A 21,283-nucleotide genomic window follows, 5' to 3' on the forward strand; every position below is an offset into this window, starting at 1 on the left:
GGATATAAGCCCAGTAGTAACACTGCTGGATCAAAGGGTATGCACAGTTTGATAACTTTTTGTCAGCTCTAGTATTTTGATCAGGAATGCTTAAACATCAATTTTATTAAGTGTTCATTTTTATCCATGAAGAACTATAATCAGTTTCACTGAGTAAGTGATTCTTGGTTGTAATCCTAATTTTCTCAAATATTCCAATGTCTTTGTTCCTTGACGATAGAAGCTGGTAAATCCCATGTAATCCTGACTGTGACTCAATAACATCTTTTTTTTTTCTTTCTGGCCTCTTTCATAATTTTCTTCTTATTCTAGGAAACCTAGAATTTGACTGTCATATTTCTGGAAGTTTTGATTTGATCTTATTTTAAGAGGTGATTAATGGATTCTCTCCCCTTCTATTTTACCCTGTAGTTCTACGATATTAGAGTAAATTTCCTTGAGAATTTTTTGAAATGTGACATTGAGAGTCTTTTTTAATAATGGAGTTCCATTAAAACAAACTATTTTAAATTATCACTTCTCATCTAGTTTCCAGGTTAGTTTTCTTTCATTGAAATAGTTCACATTTTCTTATTTTTTCATTATTTTGATTTTGTTTTATTGTTTCTTAATGTCTCCCAAAATAATTCTTTTTCATGTGCCTAATTTTAATTTTAAGGGAACTATATTTTTCAGTGAACTTTTGTAACTCTTTTTCTATGTAGCCAATTCTACTTTTTATTCAGTGAATGTTTGTACCTCTTTTCCTTCCCATTATTTCGTGCTTCTTTTACTCAGGCTGCTGACACTTTCTTCAGGACTGTCTTGCTTCAATCTCATTTCTTTTTCCAACTTTTTCTTCTACTTCCCCTATTTGGTTGAAAAATAAATCCCTTTTAAGTTCTTCTAGGAGATTTTTTGTTTTTTGTTTTTTGCTTTTTTGTTTGAGACCAATTTGCATTTTTTCTTTGAGCCTTTGCAGGTAGCCATTTGAACCATTTTGTCCTCTTTTGAATTTTTTTGTTTTCCCTATCACCATAATAATTTGCCACAATCAGGATCTTGTTTCTTTGCCCATTTCCAGCCTATTTCAATGCTTGTAAATTATGTTAAGCTTGGACTGTGGCCCTGTGGTAGAAGAAGGAATGTGACAAGCTTCATCACTGGACTGTAGCACTGGGGACATGAAACCTTACTGTTGACCTCCTCTGGGATTTCGGGGATTTGCCACTGACCTATATAAGAGGTTGGGGTGTGGCTGCTGATTTGCCCAAAAGCTGCCTGCTCTGGACTCTGCTTTCGTTTTATCATAGTGAGACAGAACTGCTGATGCATTTTTATTTAAAGATTTGCTAGTACATGTTTTCAAGTCATTGTCTTTCTAAGTTTGTGTCTTGAACTTGTTTTTGATCAAAGAATTTTTTATGTTCAGGTCTTTATTCATATTCTAGGCTATTTCTTTACCTTGACATTATGTCAGAGTTGGACTCTACGCAACTCAGGAAAAAGAAGATAATCTGAAGTTTTATAATTTGATGTGGGAAATATACTTTCAGTGCTTCTAAGATTGTGTAATATGGGTAGATTTTTAGTCATTTTTGCTAGCTCCCCATACTAATATTCTTCAGACCTATCTTTCTGCCCTATAAAGATAAACTAATGAGAATTACCTCCACTAAAACTTGGTCTTTTACATCATGCTTCAGTACGATAGCTAATCCTCATATGATCCTCATCAAGAAAGACACGGTAGGTAAGAAAAAAAGCTAGAATTAGAATTTGTGAAGTATATGAGACTGGGCAGTGAGAGCATCTTTTGTTAATATGAGGTTCATTTTGGACAGTGAGATAAGTAATTAACAAAGAAGTTCAGTGTCCTCTGCCTTAAGTGGAGATGGCCAGGCTAATAATAGGACAATAGGCTAAGGACAGTAGGGAATTGTAGTAACAACAGGGGAACAGAATATAAAAAAAACTACTTTTAGATGCAATTTAATCCTTAAAATGAAGGCAGAGGCAGGAGGGAGGGTGTCCTTAGAGGTTAGGAATTCAGGCAACAAGTGATGAAGAAATTGAAGCAGCAATGAAGCATGGGAAAGGTAATTGTCAGCAAGCAGTAAGCCCTGGAAGATCCAAAGCATGTTCAGAATCAAGGAAGTAACAAGGAATAAAATCCTTTGTTAATACATTTTCAAAGATAAAGGGTATGTCTAGAGGTCTCTCTCCCACACACACTTTGCAGTGGCAAAGGTTGAAAAGAGAATTAACCAGTAAAAGTGAGTAAGAGGCAGATAGCAAAGCATCAGGATATGAAATTAAAGATATTTGAAGCTAATATCTATGTTTTATCCAGAATTTCTCATGCCCCTAGACATGTTTTAGGAACAAGTTCTGGGCTCTTGAGTCTGCTTTGTTCCGGAAACATTTCGGAGTGTTCCGTTCTGGCTGTAGCAGGATCACATAGCACTTAGGGAAAAAAATGCAGCCCAGTAAGCCAGCACTCGAAGCCAAAATGGCAAAAACCTCCACAGCCACCATGGCCTTCCCCTTGGAACTCTGGTATGTGGGGAGGAAAGAGATCCACACGCTGCAGAAGACCAGCATGCTAAAGGTGATGAACCTGGCTTCATTGAAGGTGTCAGGGAGGTTCCTGGCCAGGAAAGCCACTATGAAACTTCCCAGGGCCAGGAAGCCCATATAGCCCAGGACACAGTAGAAGGCAATGACAGAGCCCTCCTTGCACTCAATGATGATGTGGCCAGGTTCAGAGTGAGTGTCTGTACCTAAGAAAGGGGGAGAGATCCCCAGCCAGATCCCACAGAGAATCACTTGGATCCCAGAGCAGAAGAAGACTAAAGTATTAGATACCTTAGGCTGCATCCACTTCCTCATCCTGCTGCCAGGTATTTTGGCCTTGAAGGCTAGAACCACCATGATGGTTTTGGCCAAAATGGAGGAAACTGCCACTGTGAACACAATTCCAAATGTAGTTTGCTGAAGAAGGCAGGTTGCTGTGGTAGGACGGCCAATGAAAAACAGAGGACAGAGGAAGCAAAAGATGAGAGAGATGAGAAGGATGTAGCTGAGGACCCGGTTGTTGGCCTTGACAATGGGAGTGTCTTGATGCTTCACAAAGATAATGAGAATCAAAACTGTGAGGAGAGAGAAGGAGAGAGTCATGCAGGTCAGAGTCCATCCCAGAGGTTCTTGGACACCGAGGAAGGTCACTACCTTTGGGAGACACTGGTCTTTCTCTCTGTTGGGATATTGATCTTCTGGGCACTTCGCACAATTGTCCATATCTACAAATTATCAACCAAAAAAGGATGCATTAAAAATTCATTATGTGAAGGCCTTCTACCAGGCAGTAAGAAAATGAAATTTTATAAAAGCATAACAATTCCTAATCTCAAGGATCTTGCACTCATTTCCCTGGTGAAATGTAATAGATACAAAAATGAGTAAACTCAAAGTGATTAGGTGAAGGTCTGAGAACCAACTGGGCAAAGTTTAGTAAAAGAAAGATCACATGAACCATGAAGTAAGTTGAGCATATCAGGAGACAGAATGGGAAACATTGGTTGTAGGTATGAAGCACAATCTATGCAAAGTCACAGAGGTGAGGGATAGAAAGTGAAATCTGGGGTACAGACCATACTCCAATTTGGATGGAAGAGGGATGTCAAGAACTGAAACAGGGTTTGAGGACTAGGTTGACTGAATTGTAAAAGAACCCTGAACACTGAGCAACTAAGGAAGACTTGTTTAGACATCTTGGAGAGGGAGAAAAGGAAAATTAATTATCACAAAGAAAGAGGCGAGAAAAGCCTGAGCTAGAATCATGACCATGCCCTTGGAAAGAAAGGGATGGATAAGAGAACAATTACAATAGAAAGACAATGAAGAGATGGCCTTCTAAAAGTGCATAGTGAGTTGATCAGAGAAACACAACTTAAGACTACTCTGAGATACCACTACACACCTCTCAGATTGGCTAAGATGACAGGAAAAGATAATAACGAATGTTGGAGGGGATGTGGGGAAACTGAGACACTGATACATTGTTGGTGGAACTGTGAATGAATCCAGCGATTCTGGAGAGCGATTTGGAACTATGCTCAAAAAGTTATCAAACTGTGCATCCCTTTTGACCCAGCAGTTTTTCTACTGGGCTTATACCCCAAAGAGATACTAAAGAAGAGAAAGGGGCCTCTATGTACCAGAATGTTTGTGGCAGCTCTCTTTGTAGTGGCCAGGGAGGGGGGAGAGGGGAGGACAGTGCATACAGAGGGTACCGTAATGGAGCATGTAGTGCAGGGGATCACCTTCACTACAGTAGCAATCTCAATAGGGCTTATTTTCGGGGGAGAGCTTATTTTAGAGGAATCTTACACAGTAAGGGGAGGGCTTATTTTGGGATAGGTCTTATTATTGGGGAAACACGGGTAGTTCCAAATTGTTCTCCAGAGTGCATGGATGTATTCACAGTTCCACCAACAATGTATCAGTGTCCCAGTTTTCCCACATCCCCTCCAACATTCATCATTATTTTTTCCTGTCATCTTAGTCAATCTGACAGGTATGTAGTGGTATCTCAGAGTTGTCTTAATTTGCATTTCTCTGATTAATAATGACTTGGAGCATCTTTTCATATGGCTAGAAATTGTTTCAATTTCTTCATCTGAGAATTGTTTGTTCATATCCTTTGACCATTTATCAATTGGAGAATAGCTTGACTTCTTATAAATTAGAGTCAATTCTCTATATATTTTGGAAATGAGGCCCTTATCAGAGCCTTTGACTATAATAATGATCTCTAGTTCTTCTTTGGTCATAAATTCCTTCCTCTTCCACAGGTCTGAGAGGTAAACTATCCTATGCTCTTCCAATTTATTTATAATCTCATTCTTTATGCCTAGGTCATGAACCCATTTTGACCTTATCTTGGTGTACAATGTTAAGTGTGGGTCAATGCTTAATTTCTGCCATACTAATTTCCAATTTTCCCAGCAATTTTTGTCAAATTGTGAGTTCTTATCCCAAAAACTGGGGTCTTTGGCTTTGTCAAAGAGTAGATTATTAAAGTTATCAGCTATTTTGTTCTTTGAACCTAACCTATTCCATTGATCAACTAGTCTATTTTTTAGATTTTTGGGACTTTTAAAGCTTACAAGTTCTCAGGCTGAGTTCTCCCCATGAACCTGGACTCAGTACCTGAACATTACTCAGTACCCAAGAAAGCAGCAATAGGCCCTGCCCAGATATCATCTACTGAAGTGTGAAGGGCCTAATCCCGACATCAAATCCAAATTCAGGAGGTAGGCTAGCTAGAATGAGCAAGAAAAAAGGAATCCCACCAAAACTTGTAACAGGAAAATTCAACACAAATCCCCAAAAGAAGAAAATGATTTCAAAATATCCACAAGCAACACTTTGAAGAAAAACCCAAGGTTTACCTCACCTGCATTTTTATATTTTAGCACAATTTCAATTAGAATTCCTAAAAAGTTCAAGCAAGATTTTTCACAAAGTTAATGTTTTTTAAATTAATAAAATAGGAGTGTAAGTGGGGGAGGATTGGAAAATAAATCAGAACTATGGAAGAAAGAATTGGAAAGTAAATTAACATTATGGCACAAGAGATATAAAAACTTGTCTTAACAACTGCACTGAAAATAAGAATAGGCCCAATAAAAATCAATGTGAATCAAGAAGAAATATTAAAATCAAATAAAAAGAATAAAGAAAAAATATTAAGTATCTCATAGCAAATATAGTCAATTTCAAAAACAGATGACAGAGAAAATATTTAAGAATCATTAAAGTATCTGAATGCTAAGACTATAAAAAGACATGGTCTTTATATCTCAAGAAATATTAAATAAAAAAATTTTCAGATATATTAGAACAGGAGAGCAAAGTGGAAACATTAAGTATCCACCAGTCAGCTCCTAAAATAAATATCAAAATGATAAGTTCCACAAACATCATAATATGTCTAGGCCTTCTAAGTCAAATTACAAATAGGAATTTAAGTATTGAAGACTAGTAAGGATCATATATAATTTAACAGCCACATCTTAGAATATAATAATCCAGAAGATAAAGAAGAACTTACTCTGCAGAACTGAATATCTTTCTATAGTAGGAATAAAATAGACTTTTAGTGAAAAGAAAACTTTCAAGCACTCTTCATGAAGACTATGGAAACTTTGAATTTCTGACATAACACCAAAAATGTGAAGAGAAAGAAAAATGATACTAGGACTAAACAAGGATAGACTGATTATATTCTAATATGAGATGATGTAAGTGTCCCCTCTGAATTCTATCATCATCATGGGTCATAAAAATAGTCTATTGAAATAAAACCTGAAAATGATTATGTTATATTTTGGTGATGGTTAGAGAAGGATAGAAATATGAAAAGACCCTGTTAGTCTGACTTTTTGTTGTTGCAGATAATGGAAGACCACAAAGAATGTACTTTGTACAGGTTTCAGACTTTTAAAATATATTGATCAATTATTCTGATTATTTTTCCTTTTTGTTCTTTTTCTTTTTTTCTCTTAAATATTGTTATATGGGATGATCCTCTTGGAGAAAGAATCAGATACTAGGAAAATCTCTGGTAAGTTATAAAAGATATTAATAAAAACTTACTTTTTGAAAAAGGGCAAAGGTTATGAATACAGAGAAGTATGGGAAAATCTACATGAACTGACATAAAGAAAACAATATACATCATAAATACAAAATAAATGGAAAGAAAAACCAAAGAACTCAAATATGAGTGTTGCAAATTATAAGTACACAGACAACATGAAAAAAGAAATGAGAAAGCCCTGCCACCCCAGTTTTGTAAAGTTGGGAAGCTGACAGGTGGTGTATATATATTTTCAAACTTGGTCAATATTGATCAGTTATGCTGATTTTGCCTTTTCTTTTTCTTTATATAACTTTAAAAAGATTATTTATTATATGCAATGATTCTTTTAGTGTGGATATTAGAGGATATTACAGAATGCTTCAGAACCTGGCTAATACAAAAATAAATTAGTAAAAACTTATTTTTTAAAAAAAATATTGGAGTGACATAAAAATAACTGTGATATTATGAACTTTAATGGCAGAAAGACAGTAGTATCATCAAAAGGAATAGGGAAGTTTGGACAGGTGGCAGATTAAGGGAAAGATAATAAGATCCACTTTGAACATGGTGCTTTTGAGATGTTAAAGAGTCATTGTGGAAGAGATATTCTATAGACAAGTATTAGTGCAGGACTAGAATTTAGAGGAGTAGTAATTAGGAATGAATAAAGAGAGCTGGAAATCATCTAATTAGAAATCATCCTTGAGTTTATGGGAACTGATGAGTCCTAAGGGAGAAAAGATAAGGGTCAGAAAAGAATTTTTTTCATAATTTGTAAATTGTATAATTTGTAATTTGTATTACAATTCCAAATTGGAATAATTTGTAAAATCTGTAACACTTTTATTACAGATGGGATTGGAGGTGAATTGCAAATTCTCAGGCATCTGAAGCTTATGTTTATTTTTCCCAGTGCCTAATACAGTACCTAGCATATCTTAAGCACTTAATAAATGCTGCTTAAATGACTTAACTAATTAAAATAGTTTGAAAAGTAATTATCTGATAAGGGTTAAAGGTAAACTAGAAAAAAAGCAATGTCATAGCCATAGAATACAAAGGCGAGGATAATTTTCTTTTTTGTAGAATTTATTTACTATTTTACTTTTCCCCAGTTATATGTAAAACACATTTTAACTTTCATTTTTAAAACTTTGAGTTTCAAATTTTCTCCTTTCCTCTCTCTCTGCATCCCTCTTTGAGAAGGTAAGAATTTGATGTGGGTTATGTATGTGTAGTCAATCAAAACCTATTTCCGTATTAGTCAAGTTGTGAAGAAAAACATACACCTCCCCAAAAAACCTTAAGAAAAATAAAAAAGAAGCCTTCAATCTATAATCAGACACCATGAGTTCTTTGCCTAGAAATGGATAGTAGTTTTCATTACAATCCTTCACAATTGTCTTGGATGATTGTATTGCTGATAAGAAAATAAATATCTTGAAGAAAATACTTGAAGAAGTAGGCTCAGAAGCCTGATCGTAGTTAGGTAAAGTAGAGGCAATAGTTTGACAAGTAAAAGGAAGAAATATGTGGAATGATAGCTTCAGGGAAGGGCAGGTCATGTGTAATTTTGGTTTCATAAGAAGTTTTAGATCAGAGCATATCTGTTAGGAATTGGGGGGGAGTTGATAGAAAAAGGAGACCTCTCCCCAGTGAATCCACAATTACAGGATATAAATAATCATTTCACAGAGGAAGAATTCAAAACTATTAATAGATGAGGGGAAATTCTCTACATCATTAATAATAACAGAAATATAAATCAGAGCAACCTTGAGATTCCGCTTCACAACGAAACCAACTACATTCACATCCTTCCCTATCTCTATGAAAAACATCCTGTATCTCATTCTGACAACGTGAATGTTCAATGCTGAATGTTCTAACACTTACCCCTCTGGTTGGAAATCTCCCCTTCTGGGCACTGGACACAGTCAAAGCAGCAGACGGGCTCTCGCTCCCGGGCAATTTTTCTAAATCCAGATCCACAGTTTTTAGAGCAAACAGCCTGGAGAGTCTAGACAGGAACAAGTAAAGAAAATGCATCAGAGCCTAGATCTGTTCTTGCCAAGTAGAAGTTGTACTGCAATATGAGTATTAATGGTTGTACAAGATGTAATAATTTTAAATTCATAATTTAGTACTTTTCTTTAATAACAAAGGTGCTTTTAAAGTTATATCCTTGGCACCTAGACTATAGCAATACCAATAGCTCCAGTAGTGATAGCAGCAACTTCAGGAGCTCTTAACCTACAGATGACAAGGGAATGAGACAACTGTTCATAAAGATATGAGAAGACAATCTTTCATATCACTGGGTGCAGTAGTTCATGTGCAGTGGTGGGGAACTATTCCAGGATAATGAGGACCACTGAAATTTGTGGCTACAAAGGAAAAGGGGCCCTTGTAGCAGTTTTAAAATGAAGATGAATACTTATGCTCTCTCACAAAACAGAAGGAACACTGTACTCTGTTTCAAGGCAGAAAAAAAAAAAGCACAAAAGTTTATGGCAGCAGGAGAACAGGGGACCTGATCACTGTTCCAAGACCAAGAGGAGAGCAATTGCATTTGTAGGAGAACAGGGTACTTTCCTTACAAAAGATCAGTGCACAGACCAGGAGAACAATGACCACAACTCTTCTTGGATCATAGCACCTTAGAAGCAATAAAAAATTAAAAACCCTGAGAATTGGCTCTGAAAATAGTAGCATGAAAAACCTAAAGTTTGGGCAGCCCCTTTCTCTTCATTTCATAAGCAGAGCCCAACTTTCACATAAAGTCAAGAACCAGGCTTAGAAAATGGACAAACAATAAAAAAGGACATGACTATAAAAAGTTACTATGATGACAGAAAAGATCAGTCAAGAACTTCAAAGAAGAAAATGATGTCAAAACATGTAAAAGCAAAGATCCAAAGACATATTTGAATTGTACACAATACCACAAGAATTCCTTGAGAATCTCAAAAATTAATTTAAAAATAAAATAATAATGATATAGGGAAAAATGAGAGTGATGTGAGAGTGAAATTAAGAAAATAGAGTGAACAGCTTAATAAAAGAAGCACAAAAATTACTGAAAGGATTAACACTTTAAAGAACATAAAAAGGCACAAAAATTTACTGAAGAAAAGTAAAAAACTAGAGTTGACAAAATGGAAAAAGATGTCTAAAAGTTCCCTAAAGAAAATAATTTCTTAAAAACTAAAATTGGACAAGTGGAAGCTAATGACTGCAGGAAACATCAAGAACTATAAAATAAAGTCAGAAGAATAAAAAAAGAAAAATTTAAGTATTTCATCAGAAAAACAAATGACTTGGAAACAGATTAAGAAGAAATACTTTAAGAATATTTGGACCGCATTAGAACAGTCTGATAATTTAAATATATATATATATATATATATATATATATATATATATATTTAATATTATATAATAAATAAATATAAATGATAAATAAATAAAATAGATAAATCATAATAAAAGAACAATAATAAATTATAATAAATAAATAATTAAAAATAATCAAGACACTATATTTCAAAAAGTTATCAAGGAAAACTACTTTTACAATTGGGAGTAGAATAAAAATGGAAAAAATCCATTGATTATCTCATAAAATAGATTTCAAAATGAAATGCCCAGGAATATTATAGCCAAATTTCTGAGCTTCCAGGGAAAGGAGAAAATATTTCAGGCAATCAGAAAGAAATAATTGAAATATTGTAGAGTCAAAGTCAGTATCATACAAGAATTAGCAACTTCTGCATTAAAGAAAGGCTTGGAATGTGATATTTCAGAAGATAAAGGAGTTAGAATTACAATCAAGAATAATCTACCCAGGAAAACTGGGCACAATGGTATTTCTTTTAGGGGATGGGTGCGAGAGATGAATCTTTAATTAAATAAAGCATAGAAATCAAAGGACCTTTCTTTAAAATGGTAAGTAGACAAATCTAAAACCACCAGCAAACATTACCTGTAATGGTAAAGCAGACCCTTTCCAATAATATCAGAAGTGAAGCAAGGATTCCCATTACCATTACTATTATTCACTATTTCACAATAACAATAATAAAAGAAAAAGAAATTCAAGAAATCAGAATAGACAATGAGGAAACAAAAATTTCACTTTTGGAAGATAATATGATGGAATCTTTACAGAATCTCAAAGAATCAACTAGACTAGTAGTTTAAATAATTAACAACTTTGGCAAATTTTCAGGATCTAGAATAAAATCACATAAAGCCAAGCAGCAAGAGATTTTCAAAGAGAAATTTTTCTTTAAATCATTGTAGATAACATAAAATATTTGGGAATTTACCTGCTGAAGGAAATTATTTTGGGAATTTTGGAATCTTGAAACCCAAGATAAATAAGGAACTGTTGAAAGAATACCCTATTCTCTTCAGAGAATTCAATCCACCAGATCTATATGAATAACATTTTATAGTTGTTGAAAAACTGAGAGATGTGACTGCTGAGTCACTGATGTCATTCACTGAAATGGCATTGAGAATGAGTGGGTGCTTCAAATATGAAAGGAAGCATTTCCATATTTTATAAGGGAAAACAGATGTTGCTTGTTAACTATAGGCTGGTAGATTTGATTTTGTTTCATTGCAAAATTCCAAAGCATATTATTAACAAATTGTGTTGCTCACCACAGAGTGCTTTAGTTTCATCAAGAAGAAACAGATCAGGATGAAAATTTATGCCTACCTGATAGCACGGTTGGGTAGATACTAAATTGGTGGGATGACTGGTGAGATATCATTAATCAGTTGATATCAAGTTAGAAAAAGAATGATCTAATTCTGATGGACGTGGCTCTCTTCTACAATGAAATGAACCAAATCAGCTCCATTTGTTCAATAATGAAGAGAACCAGCGACACCCAGTGAAAGAACTCTGGTATGAACCACAGCATAGCATTTCCACTTCCTCTGTTTTTGTCCACCTGCATTTTTAATTTCCTTCTCAGGTTATTTTTACCTTATATCTAAATCCGATTTTTCTTGTGCAGCAAAATAACTGTATGGATATGCATACATAAATTTTGTTTAACATATTCTTTAACATATTTAACATGTATGAGTCTACCTGCCATCTAGGGGAGGGGTGGAGGGAAGGAAGGGAAAAGTTGGAACAGAAGGTTTTGCAAGGGTCAATGCTGAAAAATTACCCATGCATATATCTTGTAAATAAAAAGCTATAATAAAAAAAGGAAAAAAAGAAATGAGGAGAGATTTAGAAAATTAAAAAAAAAAGAATGATCTGTCCTTAACTCTGTGCTCTTCAATTTATTAACAATTTACATGAAGGTTTAATTAAGGCACAAAACTAACTTAGAAGACTGGCTACCGTGTTGTATGACAGAATTCTAAAAATATCTCGACAAGAAAGAATGTTGGCTTGAAGATATTGGAAAAGGGACTGTTTAAAGTATTATACTTGGATTTAAAAAATCAACTCTGCACAGATATTCACTTTAAAAAATTGAAATTCAGCATAGTATACAGATAGTACAAGTGAATACTAGATTTATTTGAAATGCCTGAATTCCATTTCTGCCTCATACTTTTTAGCTGTGATGATAAACAAATCTCTTTGGTCAACCACCAGAGTCCTAGTTATTTCATGTATCTCATGGTACTACTTACCTGAAAAGGTTATTGAGAAAAATAGTTTCCAAATCTTAAAAAATACACAAAGAATTGCAAGTTTTTGTAATTTTAGTGGATTTCCAATTTAGAAAGTTAGGAACATGTTGAGACAGAAAAAATGATCATAGGCTACATTAAGACTAGAAGTTTCCAAGAGGTGAAAAAATACCTGCATCTAGAGTTCAATGTGGTGAAAATAACCAAACCCATAACCTAATGAATAATCAGTCTCATGAAAGCTTTAAGGAACATTCAGTCAATTTAAGGAAACAAATCAATTCAACCAATAATTTAATTATATTTTGAGGCTTTTATGTTTAGGCTTTTTCACTGTGATTATCTCCATTTTATCCTGTACATGCCTGAATGTTTGTGATTGTTTGCATGATGATTTCCCAATATCATGTGTTTGAAACTGTGTATTAATTCTCTTTCTCTTGTTTAGTGAGAATTATTATTCTTTTATATAGCAGTAATTTTGTACAGATTGAGGAAAGGGGAAATGGGCAGACAAATCTGTGATTTTGTCATTAAAGGAAATGCTAGAGAAGAATTTCCCTCAGCCTATAGAGATTGGCACTAGATCCTCAGACTTAGAGTTGTCTGAACCACTGAAAAGTTGACTTGCCCAGAGCCTCAGAGTCAGTCTATATGAGAGGCAGAATTCGAACCCAAGTTATTTTTATGCCAGCTCTATATTCTCTCCCTCAACAGTGCCTCGATTGTTGTCACTACTATGCCCTTTGGATTAATGCTACTCGTCAAATATTCCTCTTATTTACAATTCTGTTTGATTCATTTTTGTTTACAATAATAATGATAATTTATTCCTTTATCTTTTCAGCATTTTTTGAATGAAAAATTCTTTGTCTGAAGACAAAGAGATAAACAGCTAGGGGTGGAGTAGGGTGGATTGAATGAATGAATGAAGGATGATCTAAATGGAATTAAAGTGGCTAGAAACATAAAATGGCATGTAGTTTTTGTACATACCTTGAAATCAAGCCAGTTTTGATATATCTCCTTTTCACAAATGGTGAAATCTTGACCAAGTAGATTCTGGGGAATGAACTGTCCCACTTTCACCAGAACTTCATCATAATTAGGCAACATCCCAAAGTTCATGATATCATATTTAGCCATAGAGCTCTTTTTCTCATCCAAAACCACTTGGTCCCCGGCAGTATTGTTAAAGTAGATAGTCCTTAGAGAAGAGTGAAGCTAGATGGAGATACAATTTGGTCATTCCTTCATATACACAACAGGGAAAACCATGACTAAGTTCAACAGTCTGGGTAGGAAACCTGGTAGCATATTCATTTATTCATTTACTCAATCATTCATTTACTCATACAACATTTTCTAAGCTTACCCTTTACAAAAAATCATTGCATGGGTAGAAGTCTCAAGGCCAGGAGGTTGTGTCATTGTTATATAATTAATTTTTCAGAAGTTATCATTTTTGCTAGAATTTACACAAAAAGGGTACTGAAAAACTAGTGGTCATTGGAATTGGTACCATCCCTTTCATGCTACCTTAAGCACATTAAATGTCACTTGGGAGTCTGAGGAGGTGACCCAGGTTACTTTGCAAATTTTTAATTGAGATGTAAATATTAGATCTTACTGCTACCATCACCACCACCCCTGCTACTACTACTGCTGCTGCTGCTGCTGCTACTGCCACCACCAGTGGTACTGATACTACTACAACTAGAATTATTTGAAAAAATAAATGAAATCATATCCTAGTAGGAATCACTCAATCGTCCATCCATTTGGGGATACTAATTCATTCCAAGTGAATGGACAAAAGGAAAACTGGTTGAACCTTCTTCATTTTCTATCCCTGATCACTCCTTTTCTCTAGAGCTCACTCCTACATCATTTAGTGTCAAGCAGTGTCATGATTCTCACTCTCTGAGCAGTGTGTAACACTGAACTTTTGTGACTTATAGGATGAGGCAAGAGGAATCAAAAGTTCAATAAACATCAATAGATTCTCATGGAGGGGTTCATATATATGCTCATTCATTAATTCAAGGGGAATATTTTTCTATAACTGGGAGCTGTAGTTCCTGAGTTCCAATTATTCCATTTCTATCGGCAATCCTTGCACTGAAAAAAATGATCACGACATACTTGAGAATATAATCTTCAGAAGCTGCTATGGTAAAAATCAGCACGTGCTCACTGGACTCTTGAAAATGATTCTCTGAATGCTTAACTAGACTGGATCATTATCAATGCATTGACCAATATTGTTTGGTTAGACAGAGGATTGACAGTAAAAATTACCCCATTTCTCTTGTGAGAATGGTGGGGGATTAATAGTATGAAATGAAACAATAATTGTCAGATGTGGCCAATGTGTCATTTTGTTTTGATTAACTATGATTTTTCTAGTGAAGTAGTATCCCATTAAGGAAGGATCATTAGGATATAATTGTTTTTTTAAAAAAATATCATTAAAACTTTATAAAAAAGAATGACAATAAAGGAGGTTTTTCCCCTAATTTAGTAACAACTAACTCAAATGAGACTTCACATTGCTACTGGGGGAGTGAATAGGATGCTTCTAAAGTAGCACGTTAACAATTTTCCACAGTACTTTTGTCAGAATAATGAAGCCTCTTTTCAGAACATTTACCATCCATCATGGGATGACCCCAAGAAGGTTTTTTTTGTATAAGAACTGTCCTAAAGCACATAACATAAGAAAAACAGAATTAGCTAGAGGGAATAGAAATAGCACTTTATTAAGAGGGAAATTAGGTTTCATTATGTTTCTGCATCTAACAATATGGCCATAGTTTTCCAAGAATGAAATACATTTTTCTACAATGTATTCAAAACACTCTCCTAGGCACTAGGCTCGAGAAAATCTTTTCTGTAATTTTCAGAGAAAGACATCTTTCAGAAAGAAAGGTTACATTATAATACTTTGCAATTATTGGTAAATCCTCCATATGGTGGTGTATCCATAATTTCAGGAATGAACAAATTCTAAAAGTAGCAAACCAAGAATTTCCCTTTGTGACCCTGTGTATACCAATGGATATGACCTTACGAATAGAAGGTATTACCTGCCATGGTTGAAGCACCAGGAAGCCTTCATCTCTCACAGATCCCATTTCTGATCTTTCCTGGAGCACTTCATGAAGAGCCCAGACCACGGTATACACAGCATTGTAGAGGAAGTAACTTTGGCTGGACATGGTCATGTCAAAATAGTGCAAAGGAAGCAATTCCAAGGAAGCATTTACTGAACAGTCTTCTAGTTCTAGTTTTTGGGGCTCATCTGGACATTCAAATGCCGAGACCCAAAAGCTCTTAAGGAAAATGTCTCCTGGGTATTTGGCTGGGGTGACTGTCCTGAGAAATGCTTTGAAACCAGGAATTTCGCTTGTCTGATGTGAAAATATGAGAGCTCCATGAAAAGCATCTCCATCATGATTGTAAGGTCTCATGGTGACATCCCAGTGAGGAGTGATAATCCAAATCTTCCAGATTACAAATATAGGTGGCTGTGAATATCTCAGGATCATCAGTGAGTCTGTATCACCATGGATGACGATCACCTTGGCTGATGATCCCAGAATTCTGGGCATGAAATCCACCTGGGATTCAGCATGGCGTCTCTCACTGACAGGGATCTTCTCTGTGAAGGCCACACAGGCTTTGTGTCTTCTCATCTCTTCTCCCATGTCCCAGAGGAACTTCTCACCTCTCAAGTCATCAGTAACAACCAGGCCCACCCAGGTCCAGCCAAAATGTAAAAGAAGTTGGACAATGCCCAGGTGCAGGGAGGAGTCCTGATGGGCCAACTGGTAGAGAGAAGGAAACTGGGACTTGTCACTCAGGGCAGAATCAAAGGGGCCATAACTTATCTGGATGGGAAAGAAAGGAGAATCTTTCTGGGCTATGTGAAAGTAAGATCGGTGCATAGCAAAAAACTCAATATATTATCCAATCTATCTAGCTTTGTTAGGGATAAGTTAGAGTGGGCCTAAATAATGGTGAAATGCTGGTCATCCTAATATTCGGTTACTTGAAAGACAATAACTAGATGATAGAATACTCTCATTCTAGTGAAATTCTTCACTACACTGATTCCTCATAGCCTCTGTCTCATAGTTCAGGATTTTTTGTGACTTATTGTCCTTGTTTGTGGCCCCAAAGAAATTTCTTGGGTAAATCATCACTATGGCACATCATTCCTATGTGTTGGAAATGTTCATGGTGAAGAGATGATTCTTTAAGCAAGAATGGTATTGCTAAAATGAAGTATTTAATGTATGGATTTATGGTCACATATATGAGAGTTGCTAGGTGTCCCAGTGGATAGAACACTAGGTCTAGAGTCACTTAATCACTGTCTGCTTCAACTGAATAAAAGAAAACAATAATAGCATTTAATTCCTAAGGTTGTTATAAGGATCAAGTAAGATGGTATTTCTAAATTACCTTATAAAACTTAAAGCACTATTTAACTGCTAAATTATTATTATTTTTAATAATAGTTGAAATCACTATTTCACTTTCATTTGCAAGAATGATGATTCATTTTAAACTAATACAATTTTTTAAGGATAGGAAATATACCTGTTTCATCAATGGGGAAAAGAAAGTTTCTACTAACGCAGGTCTGAACCTTCTCTACAACATTGATGTTTATAATTACCTAGAGCCCTGTGAGTTAAGTGATTTACCTAAAGGAATGTTGCCAGTCCAGTGAGCAGGCCATGGGCTCACTCTCCTGATACCCATTCACACTGGTTGGCTACATTTCCTGAAGACAACTGGATACTTCTCCATTGAGGGGTAATCATAAGAGATGGCACATGTCTTTAAATGGGATTGCTCATTAGTCCCCACTACAAGCTTCACAACTCTGAATTATTACTTGATACCAATTAGCCCCTTTGAGTTCATTGATATTTAAAAATAGTTATTTAACAAGATTACATAATAAGAATAGTTGGTACCATTCTGTGGTGAACTTTTTCTTCTCAAAAAGCAGCCAGGTGATAAAAGTTCAGATCTTTTATTATATCCAATATAGCCCGGTTAGCTTAGAGGCCTATCTCTCTGCTTGGTTCCAAGAGCTCTCTCCAAATGTCTTTAACTCCAAAGGTCTGGTCCTTCAGCCTCTGCCTCTGCTTTCTTCAGCCTCCAGCCAGCTCCAACTCTTCATGTCATTCCGGTGAAATCTCGACTTGTAGCGTCTTCCTCTCTCAAGAACTCTCCGACTGGCCCATTGGCCTATTTATGCTCCTTCCAGAGAGAGGGATTATGGGTAGTTCTACTTAGTACCTTGTTTCAGGTTCTGCCCAAAACATCTTCTTGTAAGATTAGATCAACTCTAATTACTTAGCAGTTAGTAAGGATTCCAACACCATTCCTCCCAAGAGCTAATAACAACAAGCTCTAACATTAAAAGAGTTCACGTTTAAATTCTCTTAACATTGGTTTTTGTTTTCTTTCAATGTAGACAATCCAGTTTATATTATTTGTGAAAAATCTACCAGGTCTAATAAGTGATGACTAAATCTATTTCATAAGTACAGTCTTTTTGACAATCACATGGTGTTATGATGCATAAAAGACTTGATTTTTGCAAGGACATCCCAGCAGGGTTCAAGTTAAAAGACACGACTTAGGAAGAGGAGAATAAAGTGGATCAAAATATTGGCCACCAGATGAGGAATTTTCTCGACCATAGTAATTCCTAAGCACCAGTGTCAATGTAAACTCCCACTGCCAGCCATGCCAGTGACAGGTTTTATAGAAGGATAGATTTCATCACTTTCTTGTCTCAGAATGTTGAACTTGAATAGGAAAGTTCTCAACTCAAATCCTGTTTGATCATGTAATAGTTAAGGGCATCTAGTTGCACAATGGATAGCCTTTTGTGTCTGGAGACATTAAAAAAACACCCTAAGTTCAAATATTGCTTTCTGTGTGATCTTGGGCAAGTCAATTAATTTCTCTCAGCTACAATTTCTTGAATTGTAAAAGGAAGGCAAAATAAAACTCCTATCCTTTCTCCCATTTATGTTGCTTGATTTTGGACATCAGCTTACTTTCAAGAAAGGGACACAAGATGTCCAAGACCCCCTACCTGTGGGAATCTGTAGAGCTCCAGTAGTGTCCCCATCTGGACAGAAAGAGCAGATGTGGCTCCTCCAATAACAGCTATCGCCTTGTCCTGCCTTTCACAGCTGAAATTTGGAATGGTCTGGCCCTGACCGGACAGCCACCGCAGGGAGCTCTCCATGGTCCTGGAATCGCTATGGTAGGTGTTGTAGATGTGAAACCCCAAGGTAGTATTAGGGAGCAGCCGGAGGTCTCTGTTGATTTCCTCCACAGCAAACATCAGTGCCAGAACCTGCTGGTAATTTTTGTGCAGCCACCTGCAGGGAGTGGGGAACAGATCAGAAGCTAGCAACAAATTCCATAGAACTCATGAACTTCAAAGGGACTCATTGTAACATTAGATCACAGGGTTCAGAGCTCAGGCAGTTTAACATGTATCACAAACATCTCCTTTTTACATCAGTTGTCCCCCCTTCATTATTAACCCTCCTGAAAGTTTTAGTGTAGATAATTGGTAGGGAAATTCTTGGCAAAGTCCCTGGCATGTAGTAAGCATATAATAAATGCTTATTGACTAACTGATTGCCTGCGAGATCTGATGAACACTCATTTTATTTAACAAATACATATTGAGAAGTTACTGTGTGAAATACACTAACCACTTAAGGGTGACGTAAGAAGGAACCAGGGGATGAATCCATTTTTAACTGATGCTAAAGAAAAGGAAATGTGAAAGAGTACTTTTTTGCCCTGGTGAGATCTAGACTTCTGGGGTAAGGATATTGAGAATAGCCGTATTCAAGAAATGTAATGGTTAAGACTACATCAATATGGAAGAGGACAGTGATGCTGTAGAGAGGGCAAGGTTTTCTGTATAAGGTATCCCGACTCAGAATTATGTGAACCAATCACTTGCCAAATTTTGTTTTCTCTGAGAGAATGTCATTAATAGTCAACTTATCTTGCCCTGCTTTTTCTGCCTATTGACTTTTCTTTTTCTTCCCTCTCACTCACCCATTGAATGAATAGTTAAATTGATTCTATTTTCTCAAAACTCCAGGAATACCTCTCCTCCTGTCCACTCAATCCACAACTTATTTACTGTAATATTCTCTAATTTCTTGCCTAGATTGCTGCAAAAGTTTTTGACTTGATCTTGAATTTAGTGCTTCCCCTCCTTGATCCAGGTTCAAGAGAAGACACTTCTCATGTCAGTTCCCTGCTAAAGAATTTTCACTGGTTTCCCATTGTCTTAAAATCAAAGATAAAACCCTTTGTTTGGCAAGGAAGACACTTTGCAATCTCGGTTCAACCTATTTCTCTAACCTGATTACATATCAGCCCTTTCATGTATACTACATTGCAACCAAAGCTGCTTCCTGCATTTTTCCCTCACATGATGTTCTTTGTGTTTGTTCAGCAAACCTGAAATTTTCTTCCTCCTTACTGCTAGCTCTTGGAACTCCTCACTGTTTTGCAAGATCTGCTCCCATGTTGTCCCCTATAAGAGTCATTTCTCGATGATTTCAGTTCTCAGGCTCTTACCCTTTACTTTTTTATGTGATTCAGTAATAATCCTGGAATAGAAAATATTCAGGGAATTCATCTGGGGAGGATGAATGACAAAACTAGCCACAGGAGCTGTTTGCTTCAGTTGTGTTCCTCTCAGCATACATCGTCCCAGATCATCTTAAAAGTACCTCTGGTGACAAAGAAGAATTTGCTAGGACAATCCACCATGCCTAGTGTAGAACTTTGTGCATTACATCCTCTAAAAATCTGGGAGGAAACTTCCATTTCTTCTTCTTTGGTGAAAAGGACAAACTCCATTGCTCCATTATTGCTCATTCTCACCTATTATTCACAGCCTTCATTCAACATTTGTTAAGCACCATAGTATCCTGGAAAGGGCCTTAGCCCCAGTATTAGAAGACCTCTCCAATCAGCCTTTTTTGGAGTCTGTTTTCTTATCTGTAAAATGTTTATAATAATAAGCAGGATGCCAGCCATACAGGGAATTTCTCTTTGTCTCTCTGTCTCTCTCTCTCTCCTTTATCTATCTCTGTCTCTGTCTGTCTATCTGTCTCTCTGTTTTTCTTTCTTTTTTTAAAAAGTATTTTGAAAACTTTTTTTCATAATTATAACTTTTTATTGACAGAACCCATGCCTGGATAATTTTTTACAACATTATCCCTTGCACTCACTTCTGTTCCAACTTTTCCCCTCCCTCCCTCCCTCCACCCCCTCCCTTAGATGGCAAGTAGCCTTATACATGTTAAATATGTCTCTGTTTTTCTCTTTTTCTTTGTATTTCTTTCTTTCTCTGTGTGTATTTCTCTCCCTCTCTCTATCTTCACACACACACACACACACACACACACACACACACAATCAATTCTATGTTGACAACTTATGGCAGGTTCATTGAAGAAAAAAAGATGCTAACAAGAAAATAAATGGTTCTGCTACTTAGCCACATCAAAGGATGTGGTGCACTAACTCATTCCCTGGAATGGGTGCCCAAACCAAATAGCTCTCTTCACAGAATGAAAAATTATTATTATTTTAGTTGTAATTTATATAACACCTTAAGTTTACAAAAAAAAAGTTTTACCTATATTGTACAACTTGATGGACACAATCCCCCAGGAAAGAAGCACTATTATTAATCCCATTTTTATAGAATGATACTCAGCAAGTTTAAGGGACAATAAAAAGACATTGCAAACCTGAAAATACAATTAAAAATTTATTATTATCATTTTCATTATTATTGATATTTCTATGAAGCACATATAACAACTCGGGATAGATTTGAACCCAGATCTTCTTTCCTACATATCTAGTACACACAAAAAAGTGATTTTTGTTGCTTCTAGT

The 21,283-nt window shown here is 35.8% G+C and overlaps 1 protein-coding gene across 1 annotated transcript; it reads right to left on the reverse strand.

The window, feature by feature from the left end:
• Nucleotides 1-2,346: 2,346 nt before the first annotated feature.
• LOC127557626 (vomeronasal type-2 receptor 26-like) lies at nucleotides 2,347-19,917 on the reverse strand. The gene is made up of 5 exons (XM_051990938.1): nucleotides 19,874-19,917; nucleotides 18,429-18,720; nucleotides 15,391-16,194; nucleotides 8,528-8,651; nucleotides 2,347-3,281 (listed from the first exon to the last, which is right to left on the reverse strand). The coding sequence occupies exons 1-5, from the start codon at nucleotides 19,915-19,917 to the stop codon at nucleotides 2,347-2,349; spliced, it is 2,199 nt and encodes a 732-aa protein (XP_051846898.1).
• Nucleotides 19,918-21,283: the final 1,366 nt, after the last annotated feature.

The sequence above is a fragment of the Antechinus flavipes genome, chromosome 3 (genome assembly GCF_016432865.1).
Source record: "Antechinus flavipes isolate AdamAnt ecotype Samford, QLD, Australia chromosome 3, AdamAnt_v2, whole genome shotgun sequence".
Classification (NCBI taxonomy): domain Eukaryota; kingdom Metazoa; phylum Chordata; class Mammalia; order Dasyuromorphia; family Dasyuridae; genus Antechinus; species Antechinus flavipes.

Excerpts from the sequence above, each read along its gene's own strand:
- LOC127557626 (XM_051990938.1), bottom strand. The coding sequence starts at position 19,917 with ATGACTCTTATAGGGGACAACATGGGAGCAGATCTTGCAAAACA. Across the intron at positions 18,721-19,873 it reads GGAGCAGATCTTGCAAAACA|GTGGCTGCACAAAAATTACC; the intron begins GTGAGGAGTTCC and ends CACTCCCTGCAG. Across the intron at positions 8,652-15,390 it reads TGGTGCTTCAACCATGGCAG|ACTCTCCAGGCTGTTTGCTC; the intron begins GTAATACCTTCT and ends GTTCCTGTCTAG.